General features: G+C 38.9%; 1 protein-coding gene across 6 annotated transcripts; it reads right to left on the bottom strand.

Moving 5' to 3' along the window:
- Positions 1–5,981: 5,981 nt before the first annotated feature.
- Positions 5,982–17,425, bottom strand: LOC126366290 (uncharacterized). 6 transcript variants are annotated; one of them, XM_050009379.1, is made up of 5 exons: positions 17,096–17,425; positions 16,193–16,459; positions 11,457–11,651; positions 9,387–9,604; positions 5,982–6,395 (listed from the first exon to the last, which is right to left on the bottom strand). In XM_050009379.1, exons 2-5 carry the CDS (start codon positions 16,410–16,412, stop codon positions 6,003–6,005), a joined length of 1,026 nt encoding a protein of 341 aa, XP_049865336.1. In that variant the 5' UTR covers positions 16,413–16,459; positions 17,096–17,425; the 3' UTR covers positions 5,982–6,002. The 6 variants fall into 6 exon arrangements, with proteins under 6 accessions (XP_049865336.1, XP_049865335.1, XP_049865333.1 ...); XM_050009378.1 differs by lacking the exon at positions 16,193–16,459 and adding an exon at positions 12,967–13,233; XM_050009376.1 differs by having other exon boundaries at positions 17,245–17,425.
- Positions 17,426–17,652: the final 227 nt, after the last annotated feature.

Below are 17,652 nucleotides of genomic sequence, written 5' to 3'. Positions count from 1 at the left end.
GGTAATTCACCTCACAACCCACACCATAGAAAGAGTCTGGTGGTAGCAAAGTTGCGTAAGTGGGGTATTACCTTCACAAGAATCGAAATTAAACAGTCTGTGTCCCAGTTCTGGGCATAGGCCATCTCTCAATCAACCGGAAGGAGTATGGAGCATACTCCTCCACTGCTCCACTCCAGATTGGTGGAGGTGTTTGGAGTAGTAGATAACCGATTACACACAGGGTTTTAAACCGCCCCTAGGCATCCGACTTGGCCTAACAACCACACGATAGAAGAAGAAGAATTTGTTTGGTATAATAATTATATTTTTTATTTTATAGTTACAATACTTTGATCCCGAGGCCAAACCTACAGACATGAGCGACTCTTACACCCGTATTCTAAGATCCGCACATGACTCTTCCTAGACTCCTCAGTTGAGGCGACCTTAAGGCCTCCCTAACTCACCTCAAAATTGGTACCTATTCTTAAACGGCGCCTTAGCCTTATGTCGAGTTTACTCCATGGATGTTGAGTGGAGGCATGAGACGTAATTATTTTCGTATTATTATGTTGGCAGTAACAGCCTCCGTGGTCTAGTGGTTAGAGCGTTAGGCTCACGATCTGGAGGTCCGGGTTCGATTCCCGATGGGGACGACATTGTCGAAATCACTTTGTGAGACTGTCCTTTGTTTGGTAAGGACTTTTCAGGCTTGAATCACCTGATTGTCCGAAAAAGTAAGATGATTCCGTGCTTTGGAGGGCACGTTGAGCCGTTGGTCCCGGCTATTAGCCGTAAAAAACACCTCCACCAACCCGCAGTGGAGCAGCGTGGTTGAGTAGGTATGCTCCATACCCCCTCCGATTGATTGAGGGGAGGCCTGTGCCCAGCAGTGGGACGTATTTAGGCAGTTTATGATGATGATGTTGGCAGTATGATATACTCAACTCCAGTACCTAAGTAATGTCCTAGGGAATTGGATCTTTGACTGGGTCAAAGATAAGTTATAAAATGCTAATCTAGAAATAGAATTCTGTCTAAGATGATCAAAAATCAGTCTCATTTTACTTTTGGACTTATTTTCGAATTTTATTTATGAATTAAGAAACAATAAGTACCTACGACGTTTGACCGCTTTTATATTGATGACGTCACAGGAGAGTATTTCCATACAAAGTCCAAAGAAAACTTTCGTCTTGACGTTTCGTAAAAAGTATCTCATTTGACTACGTTGTCGAGTAGCCTATAAATACTTACCAAAATGCTCAGCTGAGACTGAGTCGAATGGAGGAAGTTTCGATCTTAGAATGCGGATATAAGATGTTTACCACCACCAAAAAAGTGCAAACACAGCGAACACTTTCAACACTGCTACAACTAGGATAACAGCAACAATAACACCTATAATGCTAGCTGTTTTATTCACTTTTTTCTTTTTCTCTTGGTCTTCTTTATCTTCTTCAGACTGAGTGGTCGTTGTAACTGTAGTAGTCATTGTCGTTGTTCTGTCCCATGGGTCAACCGGAGTTGGCCAGGTATAGTTATGCTTTTCATAGACAAATGTAGGAATTTCGTTCATAACATTACCTGGTAGAGGATTAGATAGATCTGCCGCAGCTGCTGCTTCAGATTTTATCTAATAAAATAAAAATACTTATTACTGGAGTAAACCCTACCCAAAACTGGCTACGACAATGATAGTGGACGATTTTCATGACTGCTATCGCGTACTTATAACCACCATAAACGAAAATGGAAATGCATCATCACCTCCCTAGCGTTATCCCGTTTTTTCCCAGGGTCCGCTTAGGTACCTAACTTTGACAGGTCCGCTTTTTTTATAGGACCTTCCAACCCGTGAAAGGAAAACCGGCCTAATACAGGTTAGGTCATACAGGTACCTCAGAAATGCATTTCTCGGGATCGTGAGTTTCTAAAAATGCACATGTCTGTTATCCATGGAATTAGAAGGTTAAACGAAGGAAAATCTTTACCGCACCATCTATTTGTTTTTGAGAAACGTAGCCTGGAAAATCCCTCATTAAAATTCTCTTCCTTACCGAAAAATTTCCTGCCACGCCGAAGTTGAGAATACGATATCGTTCTGCTGTTGTTGAGTAGTAACAAGTAAAATTAAACCAGCCCTTTCCAGTGTCATATTCAAACTCTTCTTCATAACTAACGTTGCTTTTTCGGTGACTTTTTGGACATGTGTCATATTTTTGAAACCTATATTGATCGTCGCGTAATGTCACTCCTAATTCCATCGCAGATACTGAAACAAAATAGGTAGGTACTTAGGTAAGTACCTTTTAATTTATAAGAAGAATAATCCAGTCATCTGTCTGCTTGTCATTAGGGTGACCTGGTTTATTATTAAGTTTTGAAAATTGGTGATTTTTATAGATTTCGATTTTCGACGCCTCTTTGCCACCTCGCATCTTTGCCGCTCGTGGCGAGTTGTATCTAAAGAGTCTTGCTGAGTCATCAGGACCTAACAAATATTGCCTTTCATCTCGTTACATCCTGCCCTATTGTGTATGTTCTGCATTACGTGATACTGGCAGAATTGTGATCACACAAAAGCTATTAATCAAGAATTGAATTAAATTGAAAGTGAAACATAAAACCAACAGGTTTTCTGATAATATAAAACTTATTATTCCTGAGTTACTATATTCTTAACTGAAGCTCTTCCAGAAGTGCCACCACAGACACCTAGGTATACCTACTCTACCTCAAAAGACCTTGCCAATGGAAGAATATCCGAACTTCCGATTTAGGTTGAATAACTTTCGAGCTTTTGCAAGACTATTTTTATGATTATATAGAGGAAAATGATGTATACAGCACCCTAAAAACGGAATGAGGTATCGGGAAATATTGTTTAAAAGATGAACCCGGGCTGCACTAATCCTAACACTTTCACCAGTCAGTGGAGCAGCGTGGTAAAGTACTCCCGCCGACTGACGTGAGGAGAGTCTTGTATCCAGTAGGCTTAATAGTAAGTAGCTTAATTTATACTATGTTTACATTATATTAGTGTTTGTGTAATAGGTACCTTCTACTTATTCTAAAAACAAGTATTATGTACTTACAAACCCAGTAATCTGGATATTTATAAAAATCAAATGTCAGTTCTATTTCAAACATTATAAAAGGGTCAGGTATTATGGTTGATCTCAAAAAAGCACTTGTCGGAAGCTGACCACTAGACATACAACATATGAATTTTTCTATATAATTTTTATGTATTCTTGTTTTTTTAAAGCGTGTGGTTTGATAGGCTACAAGATCTGCAAAATATAATATACTTAGTAACAAATAATTCTTTCTAGAAACAAATAAACATCAGAGAAACAAAAGATAAATAACTACTTATTACTAGGCACAAATAAGTTTTATAATTGGCAAATATTGAGAGTTATTGAGGACAGAAGAGGCAAAATGATTAGACACTCAATGAGACACGACGAATTTACTAAAAACATCATAGATGAGAAGCTACAAGGTAAAAGAGGAAGGGGAAGACCAAAAAGAGCTTACACGGAACAGATTAAAGAGAAGGCGAACGTTGTGTCTTAATAAGTTATAAGGAAGTGAAGGAATTGGTCTTTGATAGACAATAATGGAGAATGCTACACCGACAAGAGCGTGGCTCTTAAATTAGTGATGATTATAATTGGGAAAATAATATAGGCCCTTTGATGGTACGTTGCTGCGTACGTACGACGAGGAGCTCGGTGGCGCAGCGGTTAACGCGCTCGGTTTGCGATTGTTGAAGTTAAGCAACGTTCGCAAAGGCCGGTCATAGGATGGGTGACCACAAAAAAAAAAGTTTTCATCTCGAACTCCTTCGTGCTTCGGTTGGTCCAGGCTGCATTAGCAGTCGTTAATAACCACCAATCCGCACTGGGCCAGCGTGGTGGTTTAAGGCCCGATCTCCCTATCCATCCATAGGGAAGGCCCGTGCCCTAGAAGTGGGGACGATAATGGGCTGGTGATGATGAGTGGTATACACATGAGCTGCTTGATGAAGGGTGAAATACGTATAGAATAGAATAGAATAGAAAAAGTTTATTATAAAAGGACGCCACTCACAAAAAAAGACAACAACATCATATCAAATTTCCACTAAAACAATTACAAAAAAGCAAGACGGATGTTTGTCGAAATGACCATAAGGTGGTGGTGGACGTCCTGAGATAAAAGGGCCTCACTCAGCACAAGTCGCGGCGTGAACCACGACGCTGATATTATGTGGACCCTGTCTGACACGTCTCTTAATGTCGTTTAGTACACACGAGATGTTCGACAAAGGGCGAAACACGTGTTTTAATATTGTAAAGTACGAACTTCCAGGCAATGTACAAGCAAGACCATTACCAAAAGTACCTACCTAACGAAATTCTTCTATCGTGTGGTTTGTGAGGTGGATTACCAACCTCATCAACCCTGGTGTCTAGGTTACTAGTGAGCCGCCAAAGGCCCCTGACATGACTACGTACTTACATCAGTAAGAGTAACCGGGACCAACGGCTTGACGTGCCTTCCGAAGCACGGATCGTCTTACTTTCGAACAATCAGGTGATCAGCCTGTAATGTCCTCCAAACTAGGGATCACAAAGTACTTTTTGTGATTTGTCCCTCCGGGATTCGAACCCGTGTCCTGCGGATCGTGAGCCCAACACTCAACCACTGGACCACGGAGTATCTACTCATATATGTAATGCGCATATAAATTAAATACTCACCTTCAAATACAAACACGGTTTTTGAGCCAGCGCAAGCAGCTATTAATTGTTTTTGTCTCAATATTTTGTTAGATTTTGTATCAATTACTTGATTTTTAGACTTGTGATCTGTATCGATTATTTCATTTTTAGATATATTCTTTTCTATATCCACAACTTTATGAAACTCCTTTCCTTCTTTCTCTTTTTTCTTTTCTTGCTCTGTTTTACTATGAGTCTTATTATTTCGAGGTTCAATAAACATATCTAGTAATTCGCGTGATCTTGCAAAGCGCTTACATCGTCTGGTATCTGCAAAATGTATTAGGTAATTTACTTATTATAAAATGCGTAAGAATTTCTTTCCAATCTAACTTTGAAAACCGATACCAAGTCGTTATGAGTTGTGCTCTGCTCAAAACTGTTTAAGTACCTATACGAGAATCTGCACTTACTTTGTAATTGTATGCACAAGTCTTCGTTCGAACACTTCGTACTATTATATGGCGTTACCTGAGATTCTACCGACAATATAAATAGTAGCAGTGATTGCAAACAGAAATAATTTTGATGGAACATTTTGTAAATAACGCGAATAAAGTTGATATAAAAAGACAAACAATTTTACTAACTTTGGGGTTCTAAATATGTGCAAATAATAAATCGTTGTCAACGTCATTTTACGTAGTGAATGAAGGAGTTTCCAGGCTATTTTCTCCAAAGAATCTACGTATATAGTAGAAAAAGTATAGCAGAAAGCTGTTCATTGTTGCCTTTGTTTAATTTAATAATAAGTTCTAATTTCATGGATAGCAGACGCATTTTTTATCTTTGTTTTTGACCATAAATAATTACCCTTTTTATTACACCCATTTTTATTAGCTGTTACATGAGCCATGTCAGGGGCCTTTAGCGGCTCAATAATAACCCTGACACCAGGGTTGATGAGGTTTATCACCTCACAACCCACACGATAGAAAAAGAGATTAGGAGGAGCAGACTTAACATGCCTACGGAATTGTTATGGCAAAAGATAAACAGCAAAGACTTGTCACACAGATACATCAGCACGGGCCGAAATCAGGGTCGATATTTTTCGAGGAGAGCTAAGACTGGCTGAATCACCTGTTGGTCTGAAAAAGTAAGACGATTTCGTGCTTCGGAAGGCACGTTTTGGCGTTCGGTCCGGACTAGCCCAAAACACCCCTAACCCGCAGTTTAGCAGCGTGATGGAGAATATACTTAATTTAAAAAATAAAACGAAAATAATAGGTAATATAATATAATTTAAATAAAAATTCTTATAATTTTATATACAAAAAAGAAGAAGAAAAATCCAAAAAAGAACGATAAGATCGTTACAATAATAAAAGTTCTCCTTTTACTTTTATCGTTTTTACGTTCCTGTTCATCAGGGGAAGTACTGTTGTCATCGTCGTTGTTGGGGTCTGTTGTTGAAGCGTTTGCAGTTGTTGTTGTCGTTGGGCGTGGAGTTGTCGTTGTCGTGGTAGTCGTCGTCGTAGTCGTCGTTGTCGTTGTCGTAGTTGTAGTTGTAGTCGTAGTCGTAGTCGTTGTTGTCGTAGTCGTAGTTGTCGTAGTTGTAGTCGTTGTCGCTGCTGACGTTGGCGTTATCATTGGATAAGGTGGAACCGTAATCGCTGTGCCTGGCTGAGCTTTTACCTGGTTAAATAAAAAAGAAAACACAATTGTATTAATAATACAGTTACTTATCCCGTTTTTCACGGGGTCTGATTACCTAACCAGATGATTGTACAGGTCAGGGGGGTTAAAAAATTATTCAGTGGGGTGTAAGTACGTAAATATTGCGGTTTTCTTGCATAAAAGCACGAAAATAGAAGGTACTTAAAGGCATGTATTTAAATCGATATCTGTATATTCCCTTTTTTCGATCAAATTATTTGAACGTTCCACCAAAAATACTGACTTGCACACTAATTTTCCACACTAAATAATGCGAATTGCATATAATTACTATGTAGTTATTTTCAAAACTGTTTTACTGAACGGATCACAATTATTAAAATGATTATCTAATAATTCCTGAGTTCAACAAACACAATACTTACAACTTTCTAAAGGAAAACCATCATCTTTTAGGGACATCGTTTATTCTAAATAAAACCCAATTTAATCTGTCGTGTTCATATAATTAGGTACACATGACAATCATCAAGTGCTAACTTAACATGGAATAAACTTTAGCACACTGAATGGTAACTCAATTTATGGTCGGGGTGTCGCAAAAAGGGTCCCATACAAAAGTAGGATTTCGATTTTTTTTTACAAAAATCGCCAAATGTAACATTCGGGATCCGGGGGGATGTGGGAGTATTAGGTTGGGCGGAAACCACGGGTGACCTTGGGAGGTCATTGACCTTAAAGGTCAAGGTCACTTATCCAAAATAAAAAATATTACCATTATACCAATTTTATAAAGTAAACCTTCAAAATCAGTGACCTTAAAAGGTCTTCACCGCCGCCTCTCGGCCCTTCGGGCCTCGATGGTCGCAAGTAACCTAACCCACCACCTTCGTAACCTATATTACAGTGTCGGGGTGCCGCGAATTTCCGTGCTCGCTTCGCTCGCACCCGTGACTGCTGTCGTTACGAAACAAATGTTCACCGCCGCCGTTTGAGGTGCAGGCCCTAACATGTTTTTCAGTAAAACAGAGAAACAACAAGAAAATAAAGTTAGGTGAAAAGTATTTTAGTTGCACGATAAGTCAATTTGTAGATGTTTTTTGATAATGGAATTTGATTTTATTGTGGTGCACTTTTTAGATATCGGTTTTAGAAATTCTACATTGTTTTAACCATTAACCTTTTTTTTTTTCCATTTAAACGCGGTAAGAACCCGTTATTTATGTGTTTTAATTTAGAAAATCTGTTGTAAGATTGTACAATTTAGTGTGCAAGTTAGTATTTTTGATAACCAATCCGAATTTTTGTTTCACAAATAATATATATCCGATGTACGAACGATATTTTTGGTGTGAATCCGGTTAAAAAGGTCCATGATAGTACTCATGACTGTACACTGATTATGTAGTTTTTATTGATATTATTAAGTAGATAAATATAATAGTGGTCCGGCCAGGGATCATCACACTATTATATTTTAAGGTAAATTAATGGCACGAATAAATACCAAATTATTTTTTAAAATAATAAATAAGCGTTGCTCATACTTCCTACCGTACTTACTCGCTTCCCGTATTATTTATACCAGTAAGAGACGTGGTAGCCCGGTTGGTAGAACGCTTGCCTCTCACTTTGAGGTCGCAGGTTCGAATCCAACACAGGCCTAAACCAATGATTGTCGAATTTATTTTACAATTCATGTTTGGATCATAAATGATTATCACGTGCTCAGCGGTGAAGGATAACATCGTGAAGAAACCCATATTTCCGAGAAAATCATTTTCGGAGGTATGTGACCTAACCTGTATTGGGCTGATTTTCCCTTAGCGGGTTGGAAGGTCTGACAGGCAGTCGCTTCTATAAAATACGGACCTGTCGAATCTTCAGGTTAGGTAAGTGGACCCTATGAAAAACGGGATAATGCTAGGGAGATAATACGAGTAAGTATTATTAATAGAAAATAGAATAGAATATACTTAAAACATTTATTATAAAAGGACGCCACACACAAAGACAAGACAAGAGGAGCTGAAGCTTGAAGTTAAGCAACTTTCGCAAAGGCCGGTCATAGGATGGGTGACCACAAAAAAAAGTTTTCATCTCGAGCTCCTCCGTGCTTCGGAAGCCACGTTAAGCCGTTGGTCCCAGCTGCATTAGCAGTCGTTAATAACCATCAATCCGCACTGGGCCCGCGTGATGGTTTAAGGCCCGATCTCCCTATCCATCCATAGGGAAGGCCCGTGCCCCAGCAGTGGGGACGTTAATGGGCCGATGATGATGACAGAAAGACAAGACAATAACATCACTTAAAATTTTTCACAAAACAAATAGGCACTAAAAGCATAGAGGATGTTCATTAGAGTGATCATAAGGCGGTGGTGGACGTCCTGAGATAAAAGGGCCTCACTCAGCACAATTCGCGGCGTGAACCACGACGCTGGTATTATTAATATGTGGACCCTGGACCCTGTGGACGTCGTGTTCCATAAATATGCGTCAATATTTGTACACAGATTAAATATTGCCAAATTAAATACTTACATAGAATTTAGGTGTATTTTGGTGTGTAAGTACACGCATCAGCTCTGAGCTGCTAGTGTACGGTCACGAGCATTAATATGTATACACTTTGGTACCATGTCACATTAACTTTTTTGACAAATTGAACTGTAAGTCTCACTAAATGTCAAATATGTTAGTGCGACAGAGTCCTAAAGTAGGTACATTATATTGCTCATGACTGTACATAAACTAATTATTATCACAGATATGTATACATAAATACTTAATGTTAGTATTACTTACTTATAATAGTAATTAATGTTAATGTAGGTATAAGTACGTAATAGAAACAAATACGAAATCATAGAACATGTAAGTATGATATTATATTATGAATGTGTATTGTATAGTCTGTTTGTGTTAGTAGGTATCTATCGTGCGTACCGCACCCCGAGTCTAGCTCGGTCGGCAAAGTAGTTTAATTACTTACTAATCGTAATTACTTACCGCTAGATGACCTGCTATGCCGTATAGTACAATACGATGTCTGTCTTGTAACGATGAAGAGGAGCAACTGAAATTAAACCAGCATTTTTCTTTGTCATATGCTATCTCTTCTTCGGTAGTCGCATTCAACTTTGCATCTGGACAATTCATATACCAGTCGTTCGGGTGATCGCGGATATTTATCGTTATTTCCCTAGAGGCTCGCCATTGAGTCGGCACTGAAATTATGTGTTTTAATTTTAATTTATTTGTAAAGATATATGATAGAGTGCCCAAAAAATAAAAATCATATACATAGAAGAAGTTCATTCAATCGGCTCTGCACTGCACAGCACGTAATCATAAAAAAGTTATCAACTATTTAATTCATAATAGTTCATAAGCTCCCAGAATCAATAATTAGTGCACGCACCACCAATGAACTCCTTTAAACACAGACTAGACATTTACCACATGAACATTGATAATAGAAAATAACAATCTTAAAAACAAGTGCAGTGAAGTACACGCATCAGCTCTGAGCTGCAAGTGTACATACCTAAACAAACATAATAATAATAATAATAAAGGCGTAGGGATGTGACGACTCCATCGCCCCCTGGTGAATTCATCAGTGAACCTGGTGAATTCAACAGTGCAGTCAGTCTCCGCAGGCCAGCTTGTGGTGAGCTATTGGTGAGTGACGACACCACGGATCCCCTGAGAGTCGGTCAGGCCTTCCGTCTCCGGTTTGCCTTCATTGGCCGGCCGGAGTGGACCCCAGCGGGGGCCGCAGGACTCTCACCTCTGGCTTGCCTTCATTGGCCGGCCAAAGTGGGGCGTTAGAGCTATACGCTCGCAGGGTGGAAGTGAAAGATGCATAAGTCGCGAATTGGTGAGGCGGGTAAACCGCCTCGCAGAAAGCGGTGTACACCTCTCGACACCCTGAGCTGCTCACAACCATGTTGCTGCCTTGCCGTCCAGTCGCGTCGGCTAGGTAGGTGGCCCATCCAGTGAGTGGCAAGTCACCGCCCGCTCATTGTATCTCTGTTATGAACATTGGTCGAGCAGGCGCCATAGTCCCCCATAGCTCCAGTATCCCGGTCCACTAACCCCCAACCCAATAGCCCAGTTCCCTTTGTTTGTGTCCTACACGAACCGGGGATTGTCTTTGGGTGCACTCCCATAGTGCATACAGGGATAATCGCCGGTTGGTGTCATACCACATTTAGATTAAATTGTCTTGTGGCCTCCACGTGTTGGCTTCGGCCCCACGCACGCCTTCCAAAAGTCCGGGACTCCATAGGCCCGAGATATGGAAATGACATACAATAATCAAGCCCAGTAAAAAATATTTAAGTACCAAAGATAATGGGGAAGTGTCAGCAGGGCTGACGTGATAAAATTATCTATTGATTCCATAAATATTGTTTGTTTTTTCCCTAACATGCGTGTCACGTGATTTTGTTCGTATTTTGACAGAACGACATGACTTATTTGGGTTCACATGTTAGCACCAATCGACAAAACGACATAATTATGTCGTCAGAATCGGTAAAATGACCGTGACAAAATTTTATCACCTAGCGCATGTTAGCTCTACTGGTAGGCAATGAGTCACTAACAAATTATACTGGTTTTTTGTTCAAGAAATAAATACGATGCTGCAGCATAAGACGTACGCTACACTGTTAACCGTCTCGAACAAGGAGCTTCGTATAATTGAGATAGAACTTCACTTATACGTAAGTTCGTTTAATCTCTTAATTATCTAAGTACCTACCTTAGGCAGGTACGTCTACCCGATGTATTTATACACTACCCCATTGATGTATAATTCCTGTTCATTGATGTACACTTCATTCTGGGCAAATTTTGGTCATCTGACGTCGTATTGCGTTTTAATTAAATACCTGGGTAGTTTCTAGAAAATCAATGATAAGTAGGTATCTACCTACATTACCTAGTACACGAAAACTTAAGTAATTATCTATGTATGTACCTAATCCTACAGGTCCGGTGCTCCAATTACGTGTGGCACAATAAGTAGCTACCTACCTACTTATATATAAAATACAGGTAAATACTTACAAACCCAGAAGTCTGGATATTTCAAAATACGTAACGAAAACCTCGCGTTCTCTATAACAAGTTTGGGAATATTCTTTATTCTAAATGTAACGTAAACTTCCATCCTACCCGTACTAGAGCAATAATCAATTTTTTCTACTTTATGCGAGATTAATCTTGTAGTTTTGAATCGCGTAACTTGATACGCAACAAGATCTGCAATAAAAGGATAACAATTAAACAGCGTTTGTCAAATAAGAATGAAATTAAAAGTTAGTGCTGTATAAGCACACCCTGGACACTTCATACAAAACACCTCGTTTTACACAGACACTACACATTGATGATACTGACATACGCGCATCTGTGTGTGTGAAGTTTGACGCTCGCACGTTTGAGGACAAGACCGAGGGGGAAAGGTAAACGTAGCCATAGAATAAGGAATAATACTACGTATAGAATGGCAACTCTCCGCTCCCCACCAGTGTCTGAGCTAGGTTAACCTCGACCTCCCTCGAACTTAGCTTAGACTTGAAACGTGAAGGCTGCGCCCAGACCATTGTTTATATTTTTTATCAGTTTAGTTTATAAATGTTCGAATTTTGAAATTGGACGCCGACGCGAGGTTCTTTCGTCTGATTCGAATATTTTTGATCTCACAGTAATTGCCCCGCGCTGTTTACGCCTGCGCGGCGCCTATACAGGTGACCCAGAAGTTCACGTTCAAAATGAAAAATTGGATAGAAGGGCTCATTAGCTACCAGAAACACCCCTATGTATGTTCAGCGATTATTTACGGTTTAGGAGATATGACCCATTTTGTACATTTTTCTAGATTTTCTACCTTACTTCAAAAATAATAATTTTGTCGCTATCCCTTTCTTAATATTTTTTTTATTTTACTTTATAAGTATGCCTAAGGATGTGTACCGCTAGGTGAAAAAAGAAAAACAGTCAAATCAAAGATAAAAAAAAATATTGGAAGTCAAAGTGAGAATTCGACCAAAATTGTTACACTTGTTAAACGCCGAAGAATAATAAACTTGTGAAATGAACTTCTGGGCCACCCTGTATATATTTTTCATGGTGATTGTTCGTCAAAACATGCTAATAATTTGCATTAAAATTAAGACCTAGGCTAAAGGCTTTATGTAAAAATAATTTGCAATTAATTAAGTAGTTCCTTTTTTAAATTACTTGGTCGTGGTGTGGTAAATAAAGAAATAAATATTAACTGATTATTATAACAGCATCTTTTCTTAGTAGTACTACTTACCTAGGTAGGTAATAACGGTTAAATTAGGTAGGTATTGGCAGCCCTCAGACACACACACGGTTGCGCGTGTTGATAATGTCAACGTGTAGTGTCTGTGTAAAACGAGGTTGTTTGTATGAAGTGTCCGGGGTGTGTATAAGGATTCCTTTTGTCCTTTTGAGGTTCGGAACTCTAAAAAAATACAAACTTCAATGTTTATATGGCTGAGTTTTAAGTAAGATTCCTAGTTTTTTTAGATTGTAGGTACCTACTTACCATGAAATTGGAATTGTGTTGTTGTACCATAACAAGTTACATCCAAGATTTTCGTCCTTAATATGTTAGTATTATAATATGAATTACTAATATCATTTTTAGAAATGCTCTTTTCCATTTCTACAACGTTGTAATTTTCTTCAATTCCTTTCTTTTCTGGCTGTTTGTTTTTTTCTACCATTGTTTTACCACGTCTCTTGATTTGCGGTTCAAAAAACATATCCAGTAATTCGTGAGTTCTAGCAATGCGCTTGAATCTATTTGTGTCTGTAAGTAAATAATTGTGGTTGATAATTAAAAAAATCCTTGAACGATGGGGCCTTTGGCTCATAGTAACCCTGACGCCAGGGCAGACACGAGAAAAAAGGAAAGAAGAGGATAAAAAAGTAATTAAAAAGGAAAGTAAACATTATACAAAACCGGTCTCAGGGTCAGAGTACCTAGGTATTAGGTATTACATTGCAGTACTTTCTGCCACCGGCGTGAGTGTGTCGCTCCATTCGCACCACCCAGGGGTATCAAGGGTAAACCAACGTGAGCAATTAAAACCCTCAACAGATTTTTCTTATTATCATTGTCTGCAACTCACTCAGTGTCTGGAAGCATAAGTCTTTGCTCAAACTATTATTATACGGTGTTATTTGACATTCTGTCGACAAGATATTTAGTAACAATGATTGCAAATAGAAATAATATAGACGAAACATTTCCAATGTAATGTTAAATAAATAGTAAGTATGTAAAAAGACACAAGTAATTTTATATGACAAATAAAGTGTTGCTACTTGAATCTCACATCTACGGACTAGATCTGAGGACTAGATAGATTCCAACAAAAATATTTTCATGTAAAATGTTGCCAACAAGACGAAATAGTTATATTATCGATCGCAATGTCAAAAAGTTATCACGAGGTCAACGGTGAAGGAAAACATCGTGAGGAAAACACCCACATTTCCGAGAAATGCATTTTAGGAGGTATTGTGACCTAATCTGTATTGGGTTGGTTTTCCCTTCGCGGGTTGGAAGGTGTGACAGGTTTTCTGTAAAAAACCGGACCTGTCAAATCTTCAGGTTAGGTAAGCGAACTCTGTGAAAAAACGAGATAATGCTAGGGAGATGATGAATGTCAAAAAGTTATCTTACGCAGAGCCAAGCTTCTAACACTACACGCCCTAACTATACAAACTCATGTTAGGTAAATTTTGACCAACTTCTAACGCTACTAAAAGTGATTTAAATAAACCAGCCATCGCGGCACGGAAACCGCGCCGTGCGATTTATATCGGGGCTTCGACCAATAGCCGTTCGACGTCTATCTACGTAGGTAGCATTCGCTGCGTTTATTGGTCGACACCTTCGATATAATATTTTTTTGTTTGCCGTGCAGACCCTGAAGACTTCCGCGCACCACCGCCGCCGCAGCCGACACCACGACCTCGCAACAACACCACCACCACAACACTACTACACTAAATTCCGCTAACCTCTCTCACTTCAACTACACTATTATAGAGACAGTGAAATTGTCCTGTGTGACAGAACGGAACTGAACCTTTGTTGTGGCAAAGTTTTCCATATTATTATAATCGTTGTCCACCCTTTATATCCCAGAATACAAGCGGAGGATGGATGCGAACTTTTATAAAAATATTTCAATTTAAGTAAGTACTTACCATCAATCAATGTCACTATGCTAAACAGCCGGTCAAGGTATCCCTATATTAGGTACTTTTTCATCCAACTGGATCGGATGGTTAGTGTAATAGATTAATAAAGCTTTAAGGCGACACACTGTAAGCCTTATTACATTACGCGGTTCAGAGTCAAGTAACCGGTGTATTGGAAAAAACATACTACTTAATTAAAAGAATCGCGTTGGTTGTTATCTATATTTTATACTTAGATGGGCAAGGAGGGTTAATAAATGGGTATAAGTGGGAATTTACCCAAAATATCGGCTAGATTGCCCATCCATCCGGATCAGGCGGGGTAGGCGAGACCACGATACACGTTATACTTACCTACACCCGGAGCGTCAAGCCCGGTAAGTCACCGGTCCTTTTCAAAGACAATGGTAAGGCCCAGCAAGTATAATAGAGGTGGTGAATTTTTGAAATGAGGTGGATGCATTTAGACAGAAATCGACCACGTGCGACACTATTTTCTACTAATTTCCCCTTCCCGCCCCGCAACCATACTTAGAATAAGGATTAATAATAAAACGTAGTATTATTAATCCGGCAACTCTCCGCTCCCCATCAGCGGCTGAGCCAGGTTTACCTCCCCCCCCCCCCTGTTCTTACTTTAGTGTTCAATACGTGTACGATATCATCAATGTGCAGTGTCTGTGCAAAATGAGGTTTTTTTGTAAGAAGTGTCCGGGGTGTGCCGCAACCATAGAATAAGGAATAACTACGTATAGAACGGCAACTCTCCGCCCCCCACCAGCGACTGACCTAGGTTTACCTCACTCCCCTCGAACATAGTTTAGACTTGAATCGTACGATCAGACGTCACACACGAAGATGCGCGTGTACGATAACGTCAATGTGTAGTGTCTGTGTAAAACGAGGTGTTTTGTATGAAGTGTCCTGAGTGTGCTGTAAAGTAAAATTAGTCAATGTACGTAGGTACCTACCCATAAATTAGTTCTATAAGGAGAGAAAGAATTAGTTGTCTGGGTACAATGACTATCAATTCGGAGCGGTTGGTATATGTATAGGTAATAATAATTAAAACATTTTTATATTAATTTATTTAATTATATTAAATTCATGATTTAGGTACTAAACAATAGTAATATTATGAGATATACTTAATTGCATTATTATATTACTTTGCTCCCACTAACCCGTCATTATAGTATATTAAAATGTCCCACGCTTAGCAACACGGTCTTCCGTGCAATCCGGAAGGGAGTAGCCATTTGTAGTGTTGCTCTGTGTCTAAGAACTATCCCACGTGGGCACATCTCTATGTGCCGTTCCCAAAATGGGAATGTTCCTGTAATAAAAACTTTTTAACCACACTGGCCGCTTTGATAATGTCAATGTGTAGTGTCTGTGTAAAACGAGGTTGTTTGTATGAAGTGTCCGGGGTGTGTATAACGATTCCTTTTGTCCTTTTGAGGTTAGGAACTCTAAAAAAATACAAACTTCAATGTTTATATGGCTGAGTTTTAAGTAAGATTCCTAGTTTTTTTAGATTGTAGGTACCTACTTACCATGAAATTGGAATTGTGTTGTTGTACCATAACAAGTTACATCCAAGATTTTCGTCCTTAATATGTTAGTATTATAATATGAATTACTAATATCATTTTTAGAAATGCTCTTTTCCATTTCTACAACGTTGTAATTTTCTTCAATTCCTTTCTTTTCTGGCTGTTTGTTTTTTTCTACCATTGTTTTACCATGTCTCTTGATTTGCGGTTCAAAAAACATATCCAGTAATTCTTGAGTTCTAGCAATGCGCTTGAATCTATTTGTGTCTGTAAATAATTGTGGTTGATAATTAAAAAAATCCTTGAACGATGGGGCCTTTGGCTCATAGTAACCCTGACGCCAGGGCAGACACGAGAAGAAAGGAAAGAAGAGGATAAAAAAGTAATTAAAAGGAAAGTAAACATTATACAAAACCGGTCTCAGGGTCAGAGTATAGTTGACGACAGGTCGACATGGCAATCGGGGCATGAGGTGAGCCGCGGAGGCGGGGTCGCCCCGCACACCCGCACAGTCCCCGTGGCGTCTTAGTCTTAGTGTCGCACGAGTCCGTATCGACCGCGTTTATCGATTATAATCTCGCTCACATAATTTATTACTATTGTGTTTTAAAAATAGCTACGGTTGCATCTTTGTCGCGTGTTCAAGCAAAAAAACCAATAATTCACTCTCAAGCTCGAGAACTAGCTAGAAAGATTTTATTATAAAAGTCGGAGATACCAGTGACGAAGATTCTTTAAGTTCTTGTAGCGATACGTTCGATGATTCAGATGAATAAATATTAACTTAAATGAAAACGTGGTATTATTGTATTCACATTTTGTTACATACATAATAAAAATATATCGATATTGAAAACGTCACGTCACTAGAGAATTGCCATGTCGACCTGTCGTCTACTATACCTAGGTATTAGGTATTACATTGCAGTACTTTCTACCACCGGCGTGAGTGTGTCGCTCCATTCGCACCACCCAGGGGTATCAAGGGTAAACCAACGTGAGCAATTAAAACCCTCAACAGATTTTTCTTATTATCATTGTCTGCAACTCACTCAGTGTCTGGAAGCATAAGTCTTTGCTCAAACTATTATTATACGGTGTTATCTGACATTCTGTCGACAAGATATTTAGTAACAATGATTGCAAATAGAAATAATATAGACGAAACATTTCCAATGTAATGTTAAATAAATAGTAAGTATGTAAAAAGACACAAGTAATTTTATATGACAAATAAAGTGTTGCTACTTGAATCTCACATCTACGGACTAGATCTGAGGACTAGATAGATCCCAACAAAAATATTTTCATGTAAAATGTTGCCAACAAGGCGAAATAGTTATATTATCGATCGCAATGTCAAAAAGTTATCACGAGGTCAACGGTGAAGGAAAACATCGTGAGGAAACCTACATTTCCCAGAAATGCATTTTCGGAGGTATTGGGACCTAATCTGTATT

The sequence above is a fragment of the Pectinophora gossypiella genome, chromosome 4 (assembly GCF_024362695.1).
Source record: "Pectinophora gossypiella chromosome 4, ilPecGoss1.1, whole genome shotgun sequence".
NCBI lineage: Eukaryota > Metazoa > Arthropoda > Insecta > Lepidoptera > Gelechiidae > Pectinophora > Pectinophora gossypiella.
The sequence above is the reverse complement of the archived record's forward strand: the minus strand, read 5'-3'. Positions and strand labels throughout refer to the sequence as shown.